Genomic DNA, 24,092 nt, shown 5'->3' with positions numbered 1-24,092 from the left:
TAGAGGGAGCCGTAGATCGTAAAAACTATAGAGACAGACAGACTTTGGATTACATCGAGCAAATAATCAAGGACGTAGATTGCAATTGCTCCTCTGGGAAGAAAAGGTTGTCACATGAGAGGAATTGGTGGCAGACCTCATTATACCATTCTGAAGACTGATGACCCAAGAAAAAAAAAACACTTTCAAAATATGGAAAGCAAAGAACTTGCAGTAAAATATATTTTTTTCGCAGTATCAAAGGTGAAGAAGCAGTCATAGGTCTTAAGGTATGCTATTTAGAGTCCATGTTTACCAGATTTTTGTACTTCAAATCATCTTTCCCTGAATCCTGACCATTCCTCCAGGGACAACATGTACTGTATAATATGATGCCTTTACCACATTAAAGTAAGAATAATTCTTACTTTAATGTGGTTATATATATATATATATATATATATATATATATATATATATATATATGTGATGCTGAGATGGAAAGAGAGAGGGAACTTATTAAATTTACTGTGCCTGACATTATTGTGGTGAAGGTAAGGCAGATTAGGAAATATTGTTCATAATTTTTTGACATGTGCGTACACACATCAACTGTATCATTTTGACCTGAAGCTGTAACTTGTCTCCACAAATACACCAATTTGCCCAAAAAACTGTAGCAACTTCCCACCCCTTAAAGAGGTATCAACTTTCCCCAAAACTCTAAAAACTGGCACCAAAACTGTAACACATGCCTCCCAAAGCTTCTGTTGTAATTAAGCTTAATACATAATACAAAAACTTTGATACCAATGGGTATCAATCATTTTGCGTGTAAATGGAAAACAAGTTTTGTAAAAATCAATCTTTATAGCTTGCGACTAGCCATTTTATCGAATAGAAATTTAGCGTTTCTATAAATAAACCAATTTCTATAAAGCAGTTTGCACAAACGTTTGTAATATTTACTTGTCAATTTATTTTAAACTGAATATCTTCGTTCACATCTGTGTAAATGATTGATATCTTTGACTACACAATGTCGTCTCTGGTCTTGTTGGACACATATGATTTTAGTGAACTGCAGGAGCATCCAAGGAAAGGTCCCAGAATTAGTATCGCTAACTGAAGGTTATAATGCACAGATAGTATTGGGAACAGAAAGCTTTCGAAACCAGAACTCAATGACAAGAAAATCCTAAATTCAGATTGGAATGCTTATCGTAAGGGTAGGTAAGTGGCAAAGGGTGGCTGCCTGTTAATTGCAGTAAAAAATTTGATAAAATCTAGTGAGGTTACACGGATCCCGAATGTGAATTAATCTGGGTGAAATTTAGTATCAAATAACGGTCAAAAATGGTGATCGGATGCTTTTATAGAACACCTGGGTCAGGATCTGTAGTTGTAGAGCGCTTCAGACTGAACTTGCAGAATATCATTAGTAATTTTCCTGATCATGCCGATGTAATAGGGGGGGGGGGGCACTTCAACTTCTCAGGTATAGATAGGGAGTGTTATGCTATCAAAACTGGTGCCAGAGGCAGCGATTGGTGTGTCATTGTTCTGGATGTCCTCTCCGAAAATTACCTTGTGCAGATGGTTAGAGAACCAGCTCCTGATAGTAATGTTTTAGACCTCCTGGGAACAAACAGACCTGATCTGATCGAATCAGTTAACGTAGAGGAAGGTATTAGTGATCATAAGGCTGTGACAGCATCAATGACGACGGGTGCTACAAGAACTGCTAAGAAAGGTAGGAGGAGATATTTGCTCAGCAAGGGAGGTAGGACACAAATTTCAGAATATCTCAGTAGTCAGCATCAAATAGTCGATGATGAGGACGAATATGTGGAGAACAATGGAAAAATTCAAAGGCATCGTTCAATACGCTTTAGAAAAGTACTTTACGAGCAAGATTTTAAGAAGTGGAAAGATTCACCATGGTTTAATAGCCGTGTTAGAAAAGCGCTACGCAAACAAACAGCACTTCATCTCAGATTCAAGAGAAGTAAAAACCTAGGTGACAAACAAAAGCTTAACGAAATGAAAATGAGCGTAAGGAGAGCAATGACTCAGCGCTTGTTCTTGAACAACCTTGCTCTTTACCTGAAGTCCCGTTAATCGTGACATAACCTGAAATTTTGCGTGGCATAAACACAAAACATTCTATTCAAATTTCCTTGATACTGCAAAATTAGTTTAAAGAAGACAGCTACTAGTTTCATCAGTGTCTATTGTCGCATAAACGTTTCTAAATAGCATTTAACTAACACATTTCATATTGTTCACTAGTTAGATACACGCGATTTTGGCCTAAATTTTCCGAGTTATAAACGTTTAAAAACCTCACCAAATACACCTGATGACGTAAGTTCTCTGAAAGCAAATTAATTACAAATTTATTCTTCTCTCATTGAATCTCTAAATCAGTACAAAAACAACAACCACCGCACGTAAGACCTTTGCGTCGTTTTTTTTTTTTTTTTTTTTTTTTTTTTTTTTTTTTTTTTTTTTTTTTTTTTTTTTTTTTTACACACACAGTCAATCTCACGTCCTTAACAAATTTAACACTTTCCTTAAACTTAATTATTCTTCATAAACTGACCATGAGTGAGAAATGTGGGAGCTGTTATAGGGAAGTGAATAGAGGGATTTGTTGCGAATCTTGTAGTAACTGCAGAGTACGCAGTAGGAATATTTTGACTGCGGAACAGAAAAGGAAAATCTGTGCCCTTCAGTTCAAAAATGGCTCTGAGCACTATGTGACTGAACATCTCTGGTCATCAGTCCCCTAGAACTTAGAACTACTTAAACCTAACTAACCTAAGGACATCACACACATCCATGCCCGAGGCAGGATTCGAACCTGCGACCGTAGCAGTCGCGCGGTTCCGGACTGAGCGCCTGAACCGCTAGACCACCGCGGCCGGCTGTGCCCTTCAGTCACAGCTGGAAGCAGCAAGGAAGCAACTCATAAGAATCAAGGGAGATAGATGGAGGAGGGTGGTTGGGAACTGGTAGCTGGTAGGAGGATAGGAAGAAAGAGAACTCAATCTGACAGTTTTATCATCAACACCAAAAACAGGTATCTCCCATGCCAGAGTTAAGTGGAGAAGAGCCTCAGGTAGAACGAGGACCAGGAAATGTGCAGCACACTTCAACCGAGGCCAAGGAGCCTAGGAATGTACAAAGTCTTAGGAAGAAGAAAGTGCTGCTGCTAGGCAGTAGCCATGGGCGAGGTGTAGGCCCTCACTTACAGGAAAGTTTAGGGGCAGCGTACTAGGCCACCAGCATCTCCATGCCAAACACAGAGCTAAGTCATGTGATAGACCTAGGATCTTTATGTAAGGACTTTACAAAAGAGGACCATGTAGTGACAGTGGGTTGGGTGGCAAACAGTTTGGACGGGATGGGGCATATGACATAGGTAGTGACCTGGACAAGATAGCTTCCCTGACTCACGGCACCAACGTATACTTTGTTGGGCTGTTCCGGCGTTATGATCGACTACACCTTGATGGAGCTGTGAGGCGAATCACTGTGGGGCTAGGGATGGCTCTGAGGGCAGCCAACTTTGCTCATGTCTCTCTGGTGCCCGTCGGGACTATCAACAGATGGGGTTTCACTAGGCATGGCATACACCTAAACAGGACTGGGAAGGGAAGATTGATACAGCTGATTCATGAAAGTATAGGGGGTGCATCTCGGGCCACACATGGTCAAATATCTGTTGTCATAGGTAGGAAAAGTAGGTCTTTTTTAGGATAAATCCAGACAACAGGTTCCTCTGCCTAAAGAGTATTTCCAGCAATTTAAAATACACTGAAACAATCACTCACAAGACAGATTTTAACACCTCAATATCATGTATAACATAAGTCACAAAGAAAAACAAACCATTGGAAAGAGTAACATGGGGCATTTTACAGACTTAACAATCCTCCTCCATCAAAACATGCAATCAATAAAAAATAAAATACAACTGTTAGAAGCTGAACTCCAATCTTTGAACTGCACAGTAGTTTATTTCACTGAGCATTGGTGTAGAGACACAGAAATCCAACACATAGTATTATCATTGTATGAAATGGCAAACTCTTATGCAGAACTACTTCAAGAGGTGGATCATGCATTTATATCAGAAAAGGAACACAGTTCAAATCAAGACAAGACCTCAGTACACTAAGTGAAGACAAACACTTTGAAATATCAGCTGTTGAACTAACAGGGCTCGATATCACAAAGAAATTAATCATTCTGTGTGTGTATATATCTCCCAGTGGCAGTGTGGGCACTTTTTTAAATAAGTTAAAAGTCTCAAGTACAAAGGTCAACATAATTCTGTGTGGGGACATGAACATCAACACTAATATCGTAAATGAATCCAGCAGCACCTTCATAAACATTCTTCAAAGTCTTAGCATGTCCCTATTTAGTGCAACAATGGTTACTACAACGACTTCATCAGTAACTGACCATGTAGCCACAAATATGGACAGGGGGAAATGTGATGTAGATGTAAAAGATCTCGGACTATCAGACCATCTCTGTCAAATAACAACACTAAAATAAGGCATCGAATCATTACCTAAACTACAAGCCTACAACCAACATCTATCAGAAGCCAAAATAAAAGATTTTTCAAAAGAACTAGGAAAACAAAGCTGGGATGAAGTGTATAAGGAAACCAAAGTGAAAATGAAATTCCCTAAATTCTCCACATTGTTTAAATTGACCTTTGAAAAGGCATTTCCAAATGTATGCATATCTGTATCAACATCTCACAAAAACAGATGGGTAACAGTAGGTACAATGATGTCCTCCAAAACACTTAAACACCTCAGTCCAATGAAAAAGATACGCAATGAACAAGCATTCTTAAATTTCTATCATACATACAACAAGATTTATAGGAAGGTGTTGATATCTGCAAAAAAGTCATTTAATGTCAAAATAATATATAATGCATAGAATAAAAGCAAAGCAGTCTGGGATGTTATAAAAAAGGAAACAGAGAGAGGCAAACAGACACGGAATATCATACTACTAGGGAGAAGGATAAGATAATAAATGATCCACAACACTTAGCAAACGATGTAAACGAGCATGTTTCAAGTATTGCAGAGACGTTACAGCAAAAATTCCCCCAAATATATACGTTGTTTTTGTTGTTGTTGTTATTGTGGTTTTCAATTCTGAGACTGGTTTGATGCAGCTCTCCATGCTACTCTATCCTGTGCAAGCTTCTTCATCTCCCAGTACCTATTGCAACCTACATCCTTCTGAATCTGCTTAGTGTATTCATCTCTTGGTCTCCCTCTATGATTTTTACCCTCCACGCTGCCCTCCAATACTAAATTGGTGATCCCTTGATGCCTCATAACATGTCCTACCAGCCAATCCCTTCTTCTAGTCAAGTTGTGCCACAAACTCCTCTTCTCCCAATTCTGTTCAATACCTCCTCATTTGTTATGTGATCTACTCATCTAATATTCAGCATTCTTCTGTGGCACCACATTTGCGAAGCTTCTATTCTCTTCTTGTCCAAACTATTTATTGTCCATGTTTCACTTCCATACATGGCTACGCTCCTTACAAATACTTTCAGAAACGACTTCCTGACACTTAAATCTATACTCGATGTTAACAAACTTCTCCTCTTCAGAAACGCTTTCCTGGACGTTGACAGTCTACATTTTATATCCTCTCTACTTCAACCATTATCAGTTATTTTGCTCCCCAAATAGCAAAACTCCTTTACTACTTTAATTGTCTCATTTCCTAATCTAATTCCCTCAGCATCACCCGACTTAACTCGACTACATTCCATTATCCTCGTTTTGCTTTTGTTGATGTTCATCTTATATCCTCCTTTCAAGACACTGTCCATTCCGTTCAACTGTTCTCCAAAGTCCTTTGCTGTCTCTGACAGATTTACAATGTCATCGGCGAACCTCAACGTTTTTATTTCTTCTCCATGGACTTTAATACCTACTCCGAATTTTTCTTTTGTTTCCTTTACTGCTTGATCAATATACAGATGGAATAACATCGGGGAGAGGCTACAACAATTGTCTCACTCCTTTCCCAACCACTGCTTCTCGTACATGTCCCTCGACTCTTATAACAGTCATCTGGCTTCTGTACGAATTGTAAATAGCCTTCGCTCCCTGTATTTTACCCCTGCCACCTTCAGAATTTGAAAGACAGTATTCCAGCCAACATTGTCAAAAGCTTTCTCTAAGTCTGCAAGTGCTAGAAATGTAGGTTTTCCTTGCCTAAATCTATCCTCTAAGGTAAGTCATAGGGTCAGTATTGTCTCACGTGTTCCAACATTTCTACGGAATTCAAACTGATCTTCACCAAGGTCGGCTTCTACCAGTTTTCCATTCGTCTGTAAATAATTCGCGTTAGTATTTTGCAGCTGTGACTTATTAAACTGATAGTTCGGTAATTTTCACATCTGTCAACACCTGCTTTCTTTGGGATTGGAATTATTATATTCTGCTTGAAGTCTGAGGGTATTTCGCCTGTCTCATACATCTTGCTCACCAGATGGTAGAGTTTTGTCAGGACTGGCTCTCCCAAGGCTGTCAGTAGTTCTAATGGAATGTTGTCTACTCCCGGGGCCTTGTTTCGACTTAGGTCTTTCAGTGCTCTGTCACACTCTTCACGCAGTATCATATCTCCCATTTCATCTTCATCTATATCCTCTTCCATTTACATAATATTGTCCTCAAGTACATCGCCCTTGTATAGACTCTCTATATACTCCTTCCACCTTTCTGCTTTCCGTTCTCTGCTTAGAACTGGAATTCCACCTGAGCTCTTGATGTTCATACAAGTGGTTCTCTTTTCTCCAAATGTCTCTTTAAATTTCTTTTAGGCAGTATCTATCTTACTCCTAGTGAGATAAGCCTCTACATCCTTACATTTGTCCTCTAGCCATCAATGCTTAGCCATTTTGCACATCCTGTCGATCTCATTTTTGAGACATTTGTATTTCTTTTTGCCTGCTTTATTTACTGCATTTTTATATTTTCTCCTTTCATCAACTAAATTCAATATTTCTTTTGTAACCCAAGGATTTCTACTAGCTCACGTCTTTTTACCTACTTGATCCTCTGCTGCCTTCACTACTTCATCCCTCAAAACTACCCATTCTTCTTCTACTTTATTTCTTACCCTCATTCCTGTCAATTGTTCCCTTATGCTCTCCCTGAAACTTGTGATAATCTATCTTACGATTCCATTCGACGCTTTTATGATCGTTTGCATGCTAGAATACACGCATGCGTTGCCGACAGAGAAGGGTACACTATGTACTGAAGTGACTGTTTGAGTACCCATTAAAGCGACACGTTTGTTTCATTTGCTCTGCCTCCGTTACCACATACCCCTATGAAGGTGAACTAGCTGACACTTCATTTGACAATAAAATGACCGTGTCCTCGAGGTTATTTCCCTTCTTTTTCAGCAAGTACACCTCTATGTAGCAGCACGCCTCTGAACTGCTTCGATGTTCTCCTTTAATCTGAACTGGTGGAGATCCAAAACACTCTAACAGTACTCAAGAGCCCGCATCTCGTGGTCGTGTGGTAGCGTTCTCGCTTCCCACGCCCGGGTTCCCGGGTTCGATTCCCGGCGGGGTCAGGGATTTTCTCTGCCTCGTGATGGCTGGGTGTTGTGTGCTGTCCGTAGGTTTGTTAGGTTTAAGTAATTCTAAGTTCTAGAGGACTGATGACCATAGATGTTAAGTCCCATAGTGCTCAGAGCCATTTCAACCATTTTTTAGTACTCAAGAATGGGCTGCGCAAGTGTTCTGAACGCGGTCACCTGTAAGGTGAACTATACTCCCCTGTAAACCGAAATCGACCATTTGAGTTCACTAAAACTACCTAAAAATGCTTGTTCCATTTCGTGTGACTTTGCAACGCTAGACCTCTATATTTAACCTATATGTCTGTGTCAAGAAGCAAATCTATCCATCCGCACTAGTTTACATCTACATCTACATCTACAAGGATACTCTGCAAATCACTTTTAAGTGCCTGGCAGAGGGTTCATCGAACCACCTTCACAACTCTCTATTATTCCAATCTCGTATAGCGCGCGGAAAGAATGGACCCTATATCTTTTCGTACGAGCTCTGATTTCCCTTATTTTATCATGGTGATGGTTCCGCCCTATGTAGGTCGGTTTCAACAAAATATTTTCGCATTCGGAGGAGAAAGTTAGTGATTGAAACTTCGTGAGAAGATTCCGTCGCAACGAAAAACGCCTTTCTTTTAATGATTTCCAGCCAAAATCTTGTATCATTTCTGTGACACTCTCTCCCATATTTCGCGATAATACAAAGCGTGCTGACTTTCTTTGAACTTTTTCGATGTATTCCATCAGTCCTACCTGGTAAGGATCCCACACCGCGCAGCAGTATTCTAAACGAGGACGGACAAGCGTGGTGTAGGCAGTCTCCTTAGTAGGTCTGTTACATTTTCTATGTGCCCTGCCAATAAAACGCAGTCTTTGGTTAGCCTTCCCCACAACATTTTCCATGTGTTCCTTCCAATTTAAGTTGTTCGTAATTGTAATACCTAGGTATTTAGCTGAATTTGCGGCATTTAGATTTGACTGATTTATCCTGTAACCGAAGTTTAACGAGTTTCTTTCAGTACTCATGTGGATAACCTCACACTTTTCATTATTTAGAGTCAACTGCCACTTTTCGCACCATTCGGATATGTTTTCTAAATAGTTTTGCAGTTTGTTATGATCTTCTGATGACTTTATTAGTCGATAAACGACAGCGTCATCTACAAACAACCGAAGACGGCTGCTCCGATTGTCTCCGAAATCGTTTGTATAGATAAGGAACAGGAAAGGGCCCATAATGCTACCTTGGGGAGCACCAGAAATCACTTCCGTTTTACTCGTCAATTACTACGAACTGTGACCTCTCTGACAGGAAATCGCAAATCCAGTCACATAACTGAGACGATATTCCATAAGCACGCTATTTCACTACCAGTCGCTTGTATGGTACAGTGTCAAAAGCCTTCCGGGAGTTCAGAAATACGGAATCGATCTGAAATCCCTTGTCAATAGCACTCAACACTTCATGTGAGTAAAGAGCTAGTTGTGTTTCACAGGAACGATGTTCTACATTTAAAGAACGCTGTCATTTATCACTCTAAATGGGGATTCTTCCCGACTCATCCTGTATCCTCCTACAGACGCTCAACGGTGTCACTTTTCCGTACGTTTGAGAATCATCAACGAACAGTCACAGATTTGTACTCGCTTTGTCTGTCATATCGTCTGTGTCTACAGAGAATAACAGCCATTCCTTCGCACTTTCGTGGGGCACCTTTTTGGTATTAAAATTTCTTCCCGTACCGATGATCCTCAAAAACTTGAGCGTTATTTTCAACATTACGCGAATTCCGTATCGTAACGATCGCGAGAGACTCTGCAATCGGCTTACTGCGCTCTGCAGAATCTTGGCCGCCACCGTAGGGCGCAGCCGCTAAATCGGCCTAATAGGGCGCCACTAATGCCGAAATTGCAGCGTATCGCAGCGCGCACCCTCCAGGATGTGCCACTTGGCGCCACTCAGGCAGGCAGGCTGACCTGCGTGACTGGTGGCAGGAGGCGCTAGTCAGCAGCCGCTGGCATGCCAGCCGCGAGAACACAGAAGCCTGCAGCTCACCTGTCTTGGCCGCGGTACGACGCTTCCATGTACGACAGCAGCCTGGCGCCTTCTGTCGTGTTGATCAGGTGCGACGTAACGTACTGGTAGCTGCCACTGAAACTGAAAGGAAAAAAACAGAAAAAGTAAAGTAGTCATTAGTTTGAAAATCATAGTGCTTCACCACACACAGTTCTATTGGATGTGGTATATCGTTGCTTTTTCCGACCTTTGTAGTACATACTGTTGTATACATAGATCCGCGTAGTCAGCGCGTACAAAACTTTCCCACTAGAGCGCGCCCCGCTAAGCACAACAGCGCAGGCGCAGCACTCGTCCGTCTCCGCACTACGAGATGGCGCTGTCTTAGAGACGGACCAAATTCTGCTTCCGCCGATCTGCGTATTAATATGTCACGCAGCAAATGAGATTGCTGCTAACGTAGAACCTTTTCTCCTCGCGGATCACACTCCGCAGTGATACCTGAATGCTCGAGGTATTTTAACGAGTGTACAGATCTCCAATCAGTCAGTCTGCATTAGTCTGTAGTCAAGTTTCAGTCTGCGCCTAATCAGATTATCATATTCCTGAACATAGCCATGAAGAGAAATGTATAGACACTTTGTCAAGTATCAGAGATATGTGAGAATAAGATTAACTTACCAAGACCAAAGGAACTTCAGATTGTCAATTGTAAACAGCATCCAGAATCAAGTTATGTAATATCTATGATTTTTATTATTTTAATAAATGTGTGTGAAAATTAATCAAGTTCTGTTTAAAGTTGGTCACCGTCAATCTGCTACTCTAAGCGTGCAAGTTGAATTTCTATCGTCTGACCAGGGGACTGATGACCTCAGTAGTTAAGTCCCATAGTGCTCAGAGCCATTTGAACCATTTTTTTTTTTATCGTCTGACCTAACGGCAGAAGACAAACACGCCACGATAAGACCACGAGACATATTGCTGACACTTGCCTACTTCGTTAGAGCGACAAGTCAACTAATCTGATGGTGTGTGTACCGAAGGTCTTACAGTACGCACACCACACATACCCAACCAGTTATAGGAAGACCCAAAGTTTCATGTGGACTCCCCAATGCGGCTCAACTAAGATTTTTTTTACGTTTATAACGGGCGGTCGTATGTTTCCTTTATAATGCCGTACAGTCCAGAATCACTGTGAGCGTTGAGGCAAATCATCCCACCGACAGACCAGGTTGAAGAAATCCGTTCGCGAAAAAAAAAAAAAAAAAAAAAAAAAAAAAAAAAAAAAAAAAAAAACAATGACCTGGTGGGTGAAGAAGCCCGTAACTATCTGTTGCACTTCTCGTCCGGGACGACAGGAACCTTCGACCCTTTAAGACCTTTTTTTTAAAGGACCGAAGGCGTGATAATCGCATGGGGACAGATTAGGACTTTAGGGCGAGTGCCCGAGTGTTACCCACTTGTCATGTTAGCTTGTCAGAACGACCAGGATCTTGTATCGAATCGCGACCAGCACGGAAACTGGCGCACCACTCCACAGAGGTAATATTCGACAGACATGCTGCCCCACGCGTATTCTTCGTTCTCTGATGGATGTCTACCGGCGTTTGTTCTTCGGCAGCCAAGAGCGAATATCAGCACAACGGTACTGTTTGGGTGTATTTGTTAATAACTTCGCCAGAGTTTACGTTTCCTCATTCACCGCCACCACTTCAGAACGACACGAATACCAGACTAATTCCTGGGGCCCAACGGAGTCGCGATACGTTGCATATGCACTCCTTCAACGCCCTCAGAGGGAAATGTTTTCATCGCTCCTTGTACAAAAACTGCCTTAGGTGAAATAGGTCGTAATAAAATTCGTAGGGCTGACCAAGAATTAAACCCGAGACCTCCGGATTACTATTGTAGGAACATACACTATTAGCCATTGTTTTTGAAAACTTTATTTTGGCTTCTAGTTTCAAATCCCCAGCATCGTCTTCGTCAGGTCTCTATAAGATTACAAGAAATTGTTGGTACAATAAAGTATAAAATAAGTTCAACAGTATAATAAAGCTTACATCAAATAGATACAACCAAATAATTATGAAGTAAAAATAATATGAACAACGCTGTTCATAGATAGAAGTCGTGAGCACATCAGGTCTATTAAGATAACTGTGGAACACAAAGTGTCATTGTAACGGGATGTAGCTAATCTGCAATTCAATGTGCAATACATGAAGCACATTTAGTAATAAATCAAAAATAAGAAATTCATAATGAAGATGCAATAGGAATGGTGTAAATAGGTACAGTTATGGTGTATGAAAAATATATACAAAGTAGTAGTAGAAAATGGCAATAATTAAACGAAATGAAAAATAGTTTAAGGTAATATTATGTATAATGGGTATGCAACATCAAAATAAATTATTTATTAGGTTTAAAGCAAACCAGTAAAAGATAATGTCATGTACAAAAATATGCCAAGCTATAGCGTGAAAGCCATATCTATTCGTACAATGCAAAGCAGGGTGAAGACATATAAACAGGCAACAAAAAAGAGCGGTCATTCAATTGCAAGAACATTCCGTCAGTAAGAAGTTACGGAGTACTTGTCATATTATTCAAGAAAAGACACAGGTTATCTTCATGAACTTTGGTTTTATTCACCTGGAGGAATCTTGTATATGCGAACTGCACTCCTCTTTTAATGAAGACTGCATAGAATGTAGCACTGTGTTTAACAAGGATACAACTTTTTAGATATTGGGTCTGTTACAACACAGCTTTACTGTTTTAAGGAACATGAGTTCTGCAGCTTTCGACGTTCACATTATGGTGTATAAATTTCAAGTTTAGCTATTCGATGAGCAACCTTTTCAGAGATTACACAGTTAATTGGTTTACAGCTTGGGCGCTGGGACATCGTACATTTTCTCTAGCTGTATGAAATGCATAGTTGTTATCACCCGAAGATGCACCTATAATGGTATGGTATGTTACCTAATAAAGGTATTTGTTTACAACTAATTCGACCTTGAAGAGTTTCCAATCATTTAATAAAAATCTTTTATAGGATTTTTAAGATTATTTTGGAGAATTTTTAGAAATTTATTTACAGTAACAATGAATAATCTAAGCAGCTGTTGCCGTAACTACAAAATAGCCTCTACAATGGTAACTGTTATAACGGCCCGAATTACTCTGTGACGAGCACCAATGATTCCTTGGATTACCAATATCAGCATTCTCACCAGTCTACTCTCACAGACTCAGAAAATCCATCAGTTTATGTCGGACCCGCCCACTATATAAGTAAGACTTTACCTGATGCTAATGTGCCGCTATCAAAAAACAGTAAACTTTTAAGTTACGTTGAACTAAAATAAGGGCTTGGAAACGTCTCAGAAGTGAATCGGAAGGTGTTCACTGTATCTAAGAAGAACTGACCAAATGTCTAGAATTGTTTGTGCCTTTTGTTGTCCATCTGATATGTTGCGTAGAATGAAATTTTCCCTCTGCAGTGGAGTGTGTGTATTGTTATGAAACTTCTTGACAGATTAAAACTGTGTGCCGCACTCGGGACTCCATTGTGTTTGAAAAAAGGATTAGACATTTTAGGTACCGCGTAGTATTTAATTCACAAGCTCGGTTTGTAAGTGAAATAGTTTCCGTCTCCAGACATCCCTAAAGCAACATAGTTAAAGCGACACACTGAATCAGATGAAGTTTTCCAAAACGTAACCATACAATTTTTGATTTGATTATTTTATGGATCACTTTATGGCCTGTACTCCAATTACTATGCTGGACTGAAAAAATTCAAAACGGCGCCTGTAACTGAGGTGCGTTCAAAGAAGAGAGCTGTCACTGAATTTCCTTTGGAGAACCTGACCTATCTTCCACGTGTCGGCCGGCCGCATATGGCTGGAACTCCTGCAATGTTGGACATCAGCGTGTTAGTTGCCACAAAATTACAAATGAATTTCTTCTTCTCCATGACAATGGAAGGCCTCACAAGTCTGCACATTGAGAAAGAGATCACAAAACTTTATTGGGCTGTTCTTCCTCATTCACCCTACAGCCTGGATCTAACGCCTTCTGAATTCCATTTTTTGGGCCAATGAAGGACGTACTCCGTGGAAGCAGTACGTGGATAATGAGGAAGTTACTGATGCGGCAGGACATTGGCTCCGACAGTGACCAGTAGAGTGGCACCATGCACGCATACAGACATTTCCAGTAAGAGGGAGGGGGGGGGCTAAGGCTGTCCCATTAAACGAAGACAACGCTGAAAAATATGGTTTTGTAGTCCAAAGAGTGGGAAATAATATAGTGTATTGGAATCCTGAATAAAACGAACATGCTTTCGGAAAGTAATTGTTTCATTACTTACTGAACGTTCCCCATATTACGTTTTAAAAATGTGATCTGTTCTACTGATTGTATACTCCTGGAAATTGAAATAAGAACACCGTGAATTCATTGTCCCAGGAAGGGGAAACTTTATTGACACATTCCTGGGGTCAGATACATCACATGATCACACTGACAGAACCACAGGCACATAGACACAGGCAACAGAGCATGCACAATGTCGGCACTAGTACAGTGTATATTCACCTTTCGCAGCAATGCAGGCTGCTATTCTCCCATGGAGACGATCGTAGAGATGCTGGATGTAGTCCTGTGGAACAGCTTGCCATGCCATTTCCACCTGGCGCCTCAGTTGGACCAGCGTTCGTGCTGGACGTGCAGACCGCGTGAGACGACGCTTCATCCAGTCCCAAACATGCTCAATGGGGGACAGATCCGGAGATCTTGCTGGCCAGGGTAGTTGACTTACACCTTCTAGAGCACGTTGGGTGGCACGGGATACATGCAGACGTGCATTGTCCTGTTGGAACAGCAAGTTCCCTTGCCGGTCTAGGAATGGTAGAACGATGGGTTCGATGACGGTTTGGATGTACCGTGCACTATTCAGTGTCCCCTCGACGATCACCAGTGGTGTACGGCCAGTGTAGGAGATCGCTCCCCACACCATGATGCCGGGTGTTGGCCCTGTGTGCCTCGGTCGTATGCAGTCCTGATTGTGGCGCTCACCTGCACGGCGCCAAACACGCATACGACCATCATTGGCACCAAGGCAGAAGCGACTCTCATCGCTGAAGACGACACGTCTCCATTCGTCCCTCCATTCACGCCTGTCGCGACACCACTGGAGGCGGGCTTCACGATGTTGGGGCGTAAGCGGAAGACGGCCTAACGGTGTGCGGGACCGTAGCCCAGCTTCATGGAGACGGTTGCGAATGGTCCTCGCCGATACCCCAGGAGCAACAGTGTCCCTAATTTGCTGGGAAGTGGCGGTGCGGTCCTCTACGGCACTGGGTAGGATCCTACGGTCTTGGCGTGCATCCGTGCGTCGCTGCGGTCCGGTCCCAGGTCGACGGGCACGTGCACCTTCCGCCGACCACTGGCGACAACATCGATGTACTGTGGAGACCTCACGCCCCACGTGTTGAGCAATTCGGCGGTACATCCACCCGGCCTCCCGCATGCTCACTATACACCCTCGCTCAAAGTCCGTCAACTGCACATACTGTTCACGTCCACGCTGTCGCGGCATGCTACCAGTGTTAAAGATTGCGATGGAGCTCCGTATGCCACGGCAAACTGGCTGACACTGACGGCGGCGGTGCACAAATGCTGCGCAGCTAGCGCCATTCGATGGCCAACACCGCGGTTCCTGGTGTGTCCGCTGTGCCGTGCGTGTGATCATTGCTTGTACAGCCCTCTCGCAGTGTCCGGAGCAAGTATGGTGGGTCTGACACACCGGTGTCAATGTGTTCTTTTTTCCATTTCCAGGAGTGTAGTTACTGGGAGTAATATGTGTAATTGTATGATTATTAGCACCTGTTCACAATTAGAGCCAAAGAAACTGGTACACCTGCCTAATATCGTGTAGGGACCCCGTGAGCAGGCAGTAGTGCCGCAACATGACGTGGCATGGACTCGACTAATTTCTGAAGTAGAGCTGGAGAGAACTGACACTATGAATCCTGCAGGGCTGTCCATAAATCTGTAAGAGTAGGAGGGGGTGTGGGGTGGAGGTCTCTTCCGAATAGCACGTTGCAAGGCATCAAAGATATGCTCAATAATGTTAATGTCTGGGGAGATTGATGGCCAGCGAAAGTGTTTAAACTCAGAAGAGTGTTTCTGAATCCACTCTGTATCAATTCTGTACGTTTGGGGTGTCGCATTTTCCTGCTGTAATTGCCCAAGTCCATCGGAATGCACAATGGAAATGAATGGATGCAGGTGATCAGAAAGAATGCTTACGTACGTATCCCCTGTCAGAGTCCTATTCAGTCGTATCAGGGGTCCCATATCACTCCAACTGCACACGCCCCACACCGTTACAGAATCTCCACCAGCTGGAACAGTCCCCTGCTGACATGCTCCATGGATTCATGAGGTTGTCTCCGTAGCCGTACACGTCCATCTGCTCGATACAATTTGAAACGACTCGTCCGACCATTCAACGTGTTTCCAGTCATCAGCAGTTCAATTTCGGTGTTGGCGGGTCTAGGCGAGGCGTAAAGCATCGTGTCGTGCAGTCATCAAGGGTACACAAGTGGGCTGTCGGCTCCGAAAGCCCATATGGATGATGTTTCGTTGAATGGTTCGCACGCTGACACTTGTTGATGGCCCAGCACTGAAATCTGCAGCAGTTTGCGGAAGGGTTGCGCTTTTGTTACGTTGAACGATATTGTTCAGTCGTCGTTGATCCCGCTCTTGCAGGATCTTTTTCTGGCCGCAGCGATGTCGGAGATTATATGTTTTACCGTGTTCCTGATATTCACGATACACTCGTGAAATGGTCGTACGGGAAAATTCCCACTTCATCGCTACCTCGGAGATGCTGTGTTCATCGCTCGTGCGCCGACCATAACACCATGTAGAAACTCACATCTTGATAACCTGCCGTTGTAGCAGCAGTAACCGATCTAACAACTGCGCCAGACACTTTTCTTATACAGGTGTTGCCGACCGCAGTGCCGTATTCTGCCTGTTTAAATATATCTGTATTTGAATACGCGTGTACATACCAGTTTCTTAGGCTCTTCAGGGTAGGTTGCGATATCCAACGTATGCAACCGTGAAAATACAAACAGTGATTACAGAAGGATTACGGACCATTACCTGTCCGCAGCTCGTGGTCGTGCGGTAGCGTTCTCATTTCCCACGCCCGGGTTCCCGGGTTCGATTCCCGGCGGGGTCAGGGATTTTCTCTGCCTCGTGATGACTGGGTGTTGTGTGTTGTACTTAGGTTTAAGTAGTTCTAAGCTCTAGGGGACTGATGACCATAGATGTTAAGTCCCATAGTGCTCAGAGCCACGGACCATTACCATTTTTTTGTGAACGGATTATTTGATGCAACAAGTTCTGCAGCTCATCATCATCCTAAGGTCAAGTTCCCAAAGGCACTATATCAAGACAGCGGAATTCTTAATTTGTCAGCACATTTGCTAAATGTGTGAGAAATTTTCAATTCTTTTTACGGCACGCTGAAGAAGTTCAAAATTGATAATAAGTATAATGTGTTAGTTAGCGTTAATTGAAAGTTTAAAGCAGTTCAGGCAAGGACAATCGTAATTTTGATCATAGACTTTGCGCTAATGAAGAATAAAGTGTACTCGTCGAATTGGTACTCCTTGTGTCACTAGTGATTTGGAACTATACATGGAACTAGTAGTACCGATCTATTGCTTATATTCACATACCTCGACTCTTATGTTGATATTAAGCAAGCCTTTCGCAGTTCACTCGATAACAAATTCATGGTCAATTCTATTTAAAACAGAGACCCTTAGGTTTGTCGACGTGTGCTATCAGGTACGCTGCAAACTCATTCATGTCTTCGCATGCTTCTGACGGATCCAGTGTATAAAAAGTATTTGGTAACACTATAATAAATCGTAGCTAACATACGAAAAGACCCTAAAACACAGGCAGCGACTTTCAGATTCACGCCACGCATCAGAAAAGCTTAGATGATCATCGACTAAAACAATTGCCGCAAGAAGCAGTGTGTTCGTTAACATAGTCGATCTAAAGTACCACAAGTCGTTTTCAAACAAAACCTTCTTCGCCTGAGAAGTGAGGAAGAGAAAGGTAACGCCCTTCCTTATTTCTCACTTCAGCGAAACCAACGTTTGTGTCTTTACAATTCTAGATTTGGGACGCAATTCCATCGCAATAAGTTCTCCATGTATGTAAAGATTAATTACTGAAACCGGTCACCAGCCATTATTTTGATGATTGAGACTCTTGAACGGAAAATTTCTTAGTCACTAAGTGCAGTATTTTATCCTTTGTTGACAAATGTTAGTGTTACAAAACTCGTTAGTTGGAAACAACGAAAGCTTCTTGACACCACAGCCAACCCGTTTTTTCTGGTTGACATAGTGTATGCAAAGTACCAGACACAAAAATGCATAAGAACTTTGCTTAAATATTAAACCTTTACATAATATTTGGACTAATCTATTCCCCTTTAGCCTGTTTGAATACCATATTATTTATTGCGGGGAGACAGGCTGGTGCTTCCATCACGGAATCATACGTGGGGTGAACATCTTGAGAAGTGTGATCCTCGAGCGGTCTAAGGCGCTGCAGTCACGGACTATGTGGCTGGTCCCGGCGGAGGTTCGAGTCCTCCCACGGGCATGAGAGTGTGTGTTTCTCCTTAGGATAATTTAAGTTAAGTAGTGTGTAAGATTAGAGACTGATGACCTTAGCAGTTAAGTCCCATAAGATTTCACACACATTTGAACATTTGAACAGTGTGATCCTCAATGTCTTGAGATTGCGTCCTGCAGGTGTCAGACGGGACGATTCACCGTTTCAGACGTCTCTTGGGCGACCGTTGCTTGCACATGTGATCTTCAGTGTCCGAAGACGTCTGGGGATCCTGATGGTCAGGCACAAAAGCTTCGGTAGACACAATCATGTAGTTAAGGGGTGTCCCCTGCACCAGAGATTGCACGCCACTGCACGGAAGGGAGGTATCCTTCTTGATCACATCCCGAGCACCTCTTCGGCTGGCCATTTAAATTATAATTGCACGACATCCACCAATATATAAGTAGGACAGCACGTGTTTCGTTAGATCTATGCGGACCTGTCGAACCCTATTAGAACCGGGTATGTGGTGAACTGAAACTACTTTTCGGCAGTATGACTAATCAGCTTTCCAAATGGGTGGAATGCAGATACCACTACCTCTGAAGGCACCTCTGAAGAGAGTTCAAAAACACGTATCGTCCGCAATCCAAGTCCCACATGTTCCACAGTTACGTCACCGACGTGTCCATCTGAGCGACGGAAACACTTCGAGTTACACGCAGAATTCTGTCACATACTACTTCATTAATAAATTTCACGTACACCACACTGCTCATTAAAGACAGGTGGATGCCAACAAGATCTTTGCAATCAATCTTCACTTCTTCTCGATAAACTGTTCGATTTCAAGTGCTTCTGGTCTAGCATATTCAGTGTCGATTTTCTGTAGGAATAAACCATTCTCTTTCTAAGGAAATATAGCGTGCCAAGACAACAGAATCACGTAAACAACTCCGCGACCGAGTCGCGCGGCGAGGAGGTAAACAAGACGTCCATGCCGCTAGCTTGCCCAAGGGCAACTGCCCTAGACCAACGGTGTATTTGCCAGTAACGCGGGAAACCTTCTCTTACTATCCAATGACGATGGCCTACCAGTGTCAGTCCAAAATTTTTACCCAATAATCCTACTTCTCCAGCACAAACGAGGGAAAACTCCTCTTTATAAGAGAAGGCGTCACTGGTCTCTGACAGTGCCCAGTCCACAGTGAACTTCACAATAACGTGAAGAAGATCCTAGCAGAGGGGTCGAAAAGTCGATTCATTGAAGGAATATGACACTGGCCAGCAACCCAGAAGCTTTTTAACTTCAATAATTAAGTGGTTCAGTTTGTAATAGCATTAATCATGAAAGAAACATATTTTTTTCGGGTTCTGCACCGGCATATCTATATTACACGAGTCAATAGGACGGTCTTGCGAAGAGATTACACGAGACAAGGAAAAATAGGCTACGTCAGGGAGCAGTTTCAAATTGGAGACGAGAACTATACTATACTAAATGAAATAAACTACTATTGGGAAATTTGAAGCTTGACCCGCTCGTGTAGCCTAATGCCTAGCGCGCTAGATTTGAAGATAGGGTACTGATCGAGATTCGGATCAACACCATGCGGCGTATTGAGGATCACGGGCTACAAAACCGTACACATGCTCGTGAGTTTTTGGCGGTTTCTTGCCTTCATTTGTTCAAATGCCAACCTGGTCCCCAAATTAAAGACAATACGCAAAAAGATAAAATGAGAAAACACACAGAACAAAATGAGATTTCCACTCTGCAGCGGAGTGTGAGCTGATATGAAACTTCCTGGCAGATTAAAACTGTGTGCCCGACCGAGACTCGAACACGGGAGCTTTGCCTTTCGCGGGCAAGTGCTCTACCATCTGGGCTACCGAAGCACGACTCAAGTCTGGTACTCACAGCTTTACTTCTGCCAGTACCTCGTCTCCTACCTTCCAAACTTTACAGAAGTTTCAAATCAGCGCACACTCCGCTGCAGAGTGGAAATCTCATTCTGGAAACATCCCCCAGGCTGTGGCTAAGCCATGTCTCCGCAATATCCTTTCTTTCAGGAGTGCTAGTTCTGCAGGGTTCGCAGGAGAGCTTCTGTAAAGTTTGGAAGGTAGGAGACGAGGTACTGGCAGAAGTAAAGCTGTGAGTACCGGACGTGAGTCGTGTTTCGGTAGCTCAGATGGTAGAGCACTTGCCCGCGAAAGGCAAAGGTCCCGAGTTCGAGTCTCGGTCGGGCACACAGTTTTAATCTGCCAGGAAGTTACACAGAACAAAGTTTACACCATTCACAGACATATTGCGCACAAAACTTCCCTCCCTTAGGTTACCTTGAAGGCTCTGGGATCAGCTAGGGCATCCGGCTACGAAGCTGAGTAGAATAATAAAATTGTACAAACGTTGGAAAAGTGGACATGGTTTTAGGTTCTGGATGAAAATATGCAAGCGTCAATTGATTCTTGCAAGAGAATGCAGTGTACCAATAAGTTCCAAAACGCGATACTCAGTCATATCTTGTGTTTCATTGATCACAGCGATAAGATATCGAGTGTTTTGGATAGCCCTTGCCCTAGCGACTATTTGTATATCTAGCGGAATAACGGACATTCTGCTGCTATCCTACAGCACAGGACAAAAATTTAACCATTACGCACTTCCTTCAGCCCAGCAAAATTGAGCAATTCAGTAGGTTGTTTTGCATTAGTTGTGGTCAATAGTGGACCTTAGACGGCTTATAAAAGTACCATTTGTCACGGGCGGTTCCTGAGGAAGCCCCCAAAAAGCATGATTTCTGCCTATGAAAAATACAAATTATGAGGATGGTCTTTTCTATAATTTCTGTTCATGGTAGATCATCAAAATTTTTACCATATATTCTGTAGATGACAATATCGGGGAATTTTGAAACTTTTTTCAATACCATTATCCATTAACGAGATCTAGAGGTTCAAAGTTACCTTACCTATGCACAAAACCGCCAAAATTCGGTTTTAGCTGTTCTTGACCCTCCGTCTGCAATTACCTAAATAACTAATCACAGCAAAAGACTCAAATTTTAACCGTACACTCTTACATTCATCTAGAGCCGCCATTCTCCGGTTGTGGATAAAATATATCCGTTATCAAGATACACGCGAAAAACATGATTTTTGTACCAAAAGTAACAGTTGTGGGGATGGACACTTCTATAATTTATAGCAAATAGTCGAAATTTTGCCGTATGTTCTTATGATGATGTTCTCAGGAATCCTTGAAACTTTTTAAATATCATTATCTGTTACCGATCTCCAGATGCTAAAACTTACTGCACTTATGCACGTAGTATTCGGCTTGAGGGGTAAATGTAGTTTCAACTGACATAGTGAAGGCATGACAAGGAATCTATGGTCTTCCCAAGGGTTCAGAGGTCAGCAAACTATGGTTTTAGTCAGCATTTTTTCACCAATAAAAATCTATGACGCACCATCTCTGTCTAATGTGAACTCCACGCCTATAACATATGCCCAAAGTGGTACTGCAGTGACAGAAATGTGTTAAAAATGGTCTAAGCGCGCCTGAAAAGAACTTACAATAACTGCCAAAAATTATACAAAACTGAAAAGATTGCAAATTCAGTATAATACTTCTAATAACATTTTTGCTCTTTAAGATACAAATCAGAAGCCGGGTGTTTCTGATAAACTGCGATCGATGAGCAACGTATCCAGAAAAAGCGTAAAGCAAAAGATTTTGTGTTAACTATTTTTATGGACACATATTTGTTTCTTATATCTGTCAAAGTATGTAAATGTAACGAAATGAATAAATAAACTGCCAAAATTTCGCTCACCTACTGATTTCGTCTTTTATCTAAGCAGCACACCTTGCAGTAGCAGGGAAAAGAAGAGAAGCAACGGAAAAATGGTCTTGGTTCAAATGGCTCTGAGCAGTATGGGACTCAACTGCTGAGGTCATTAGTCCCCTAGAACTTAGAACTAGTTAAAGCTAACTAACCTAAGGACATCACAAACATCCATGCCCGAGGCAGGATTCGAACCTGCGACCGGAGCGGTCTTGCGGTTCCAGACTGCAGCGCCTTTAACCGCACGGCCACTTCGGCCGGCGAAAAAAATGGTCTTGTCGGAGCACAAAAAGGCGAGTATGTTTCTCTGTAAACGACTCTGACGGGAAAGTGAGAAACCTCAGTATTCATTCTGCTTTCCTCACTAAAAGTTTCCAAAAGTTCTTAGCAGAATTACTTCATATTTTAACTAAATACTATTATGAACTTCCGGACAGACACAGGCTATATACTTTCTTCTTCTTTCGATTTCGGCCATCTTTGGACCACGTTCAACAATTCACTTGCCCGGCTTTTTGATCTTTTTTTCTCTCTTCCCAATATTTCCTCATCATTTTCGAGTGGTTCCTCCTCCGCTCTTCCGACCATTTCCTGTTATTATTCTTTAGTTTCGTTTCTTCTGGAAAACACTTAATTTCGTTCACTATTTGTCTAAACTTTTCCCTGTCCCTGATTGACTCACGGGTGACATTAAAATAGGCCAAATCCTTTTTCACCATCTGTATCCATTTATTGTTGGTTTTTTCGTTCCTGTTACTATGTTCAAACACTTTTCTTGTTAGTCTGTTTCCATCCATCCTCGACAGGTGACCATAAAACGTTAGTCTGCGTTTACGCATTGCCTCACTCACTTTCTCAATAGTTTTGTATATTTCCTTATTACTCTTTAGCTTGTACTCTTCTCCAATCTTTCTCGGTCCTAATATTTTTCTCAAAATTTTCCTTTCTTTCTTTTCCATGTTTTCTATTTCCCCCTTTTTGTTAAGAGTTAGGCACTCCGATGCATACAGGCATTCTGGTCTAATGACAGTTTTATAATGTCTTAATTTAGCTTGAATCGAAATGTTTTTTTTGTTATATATGTCTTTGGTTTTTTGAAAAGCAAATTCCATTTTCCTTGCTCTCGCCTGGTTTGCACTCTTGTCTAAACCATTCACTTGAATTATTTCACCTAAATACTTAAATTTTTCTACTCTCTTAATATTGCCGTATTTAGTAATAAGATTTTATACTTTAATATAGCAAACAGCAAAGCCCTGCTTATGGCTTTTCAGTTTATTATTAGAATACAACTACAGAATCTCCAGTCACGAAAACTGACAACTGCCGGGAGAGCGGTATGCTGACAACATGCCTCTCCGTATCCGCATCTTGCGCCGCCTATGAGATGAGGATGACACTGTGGCCGGTCAGCACCGTTGGGCGTTAAAGGCTTGATCGGACAGTGTATTGTTAAAGAATCTGAATTTGCAATAACAGCAAACAAGTCTCAAGGTCAGAGAGCTGGAGGAAGAGGAGATGGACAGAGGGATGAAGGAAAGAAAGGAGGAGCTGGACAGAGAAAGTGGGCAGGAGGAGGTACAGAGAGAGGGGTAGGAAAGGGGGACGAGGACATGAATAGAAAGAGCGAGAGAATGTGATAGCAGGAGGAGACAAAGAAGAGAGAAGGAGGACAGAGAGAGGGGGAGGAGCTGACAGAGAGAGGCGCAAGGAGGAGTAGATGGACAAAGAGAGGGGAAGGAGGAGATGGACAAAGACAGGGGGAGAAGGAGATCAGGTTTTATAGCAGTATTAGAAATGTGTATTAGAAATGTGTACGTTCTCTTTTCTTTCTTTTCCACTTGACGAGAATGCGCCCTAGCAACGCGTGGCCTAGAACAGCTAGTACATCTCATAAAAAACAATGTAACATT

The 24,092-nt window shown here is 42.2% G+C and overlaps 1 protein-coding gene across 1 annotated transcript in view; it reads right to left on the bottom strand.

The window, feature by feature from the left end:
• Positions 1 to 24,092, bottom strand: part of LOC124606018 — a 70,975-nt gene that overhangs the window by 6,626 nt on the left and 40,257 nt on the right. The window contains exon 4 of the mRNA XM_047137980.1: positions 9,689 to 9,790. Coding sequence (XP_046993936.1) covers positions 9,689 to 9,790 — 102 coding nt within the window. The remainder of the gene's footprint in view (positions 1 to 9,688; positions 9,791 to 24,092) is intronic.

Source organism: Schistocerca americana, chromosome 3, assembly GCF_021461395.2.
Source record: "Schistocerca americana isolate TAMUIC-IGC-003095 chromosome 3, iqSchAmer2.1, whole genome shotgun sequence".
NCBI classification, from domain to species: Eukaryota; Metazoa; Arthropoda; class Insecta; order Orthoptera; family Acrididae; genus Schistocerca; species Schistocerca americana.
Note: the sequence above shows the minus strand (reverse complement) of the source record. Positions and strands in the feature narration are given on the sequence as shown.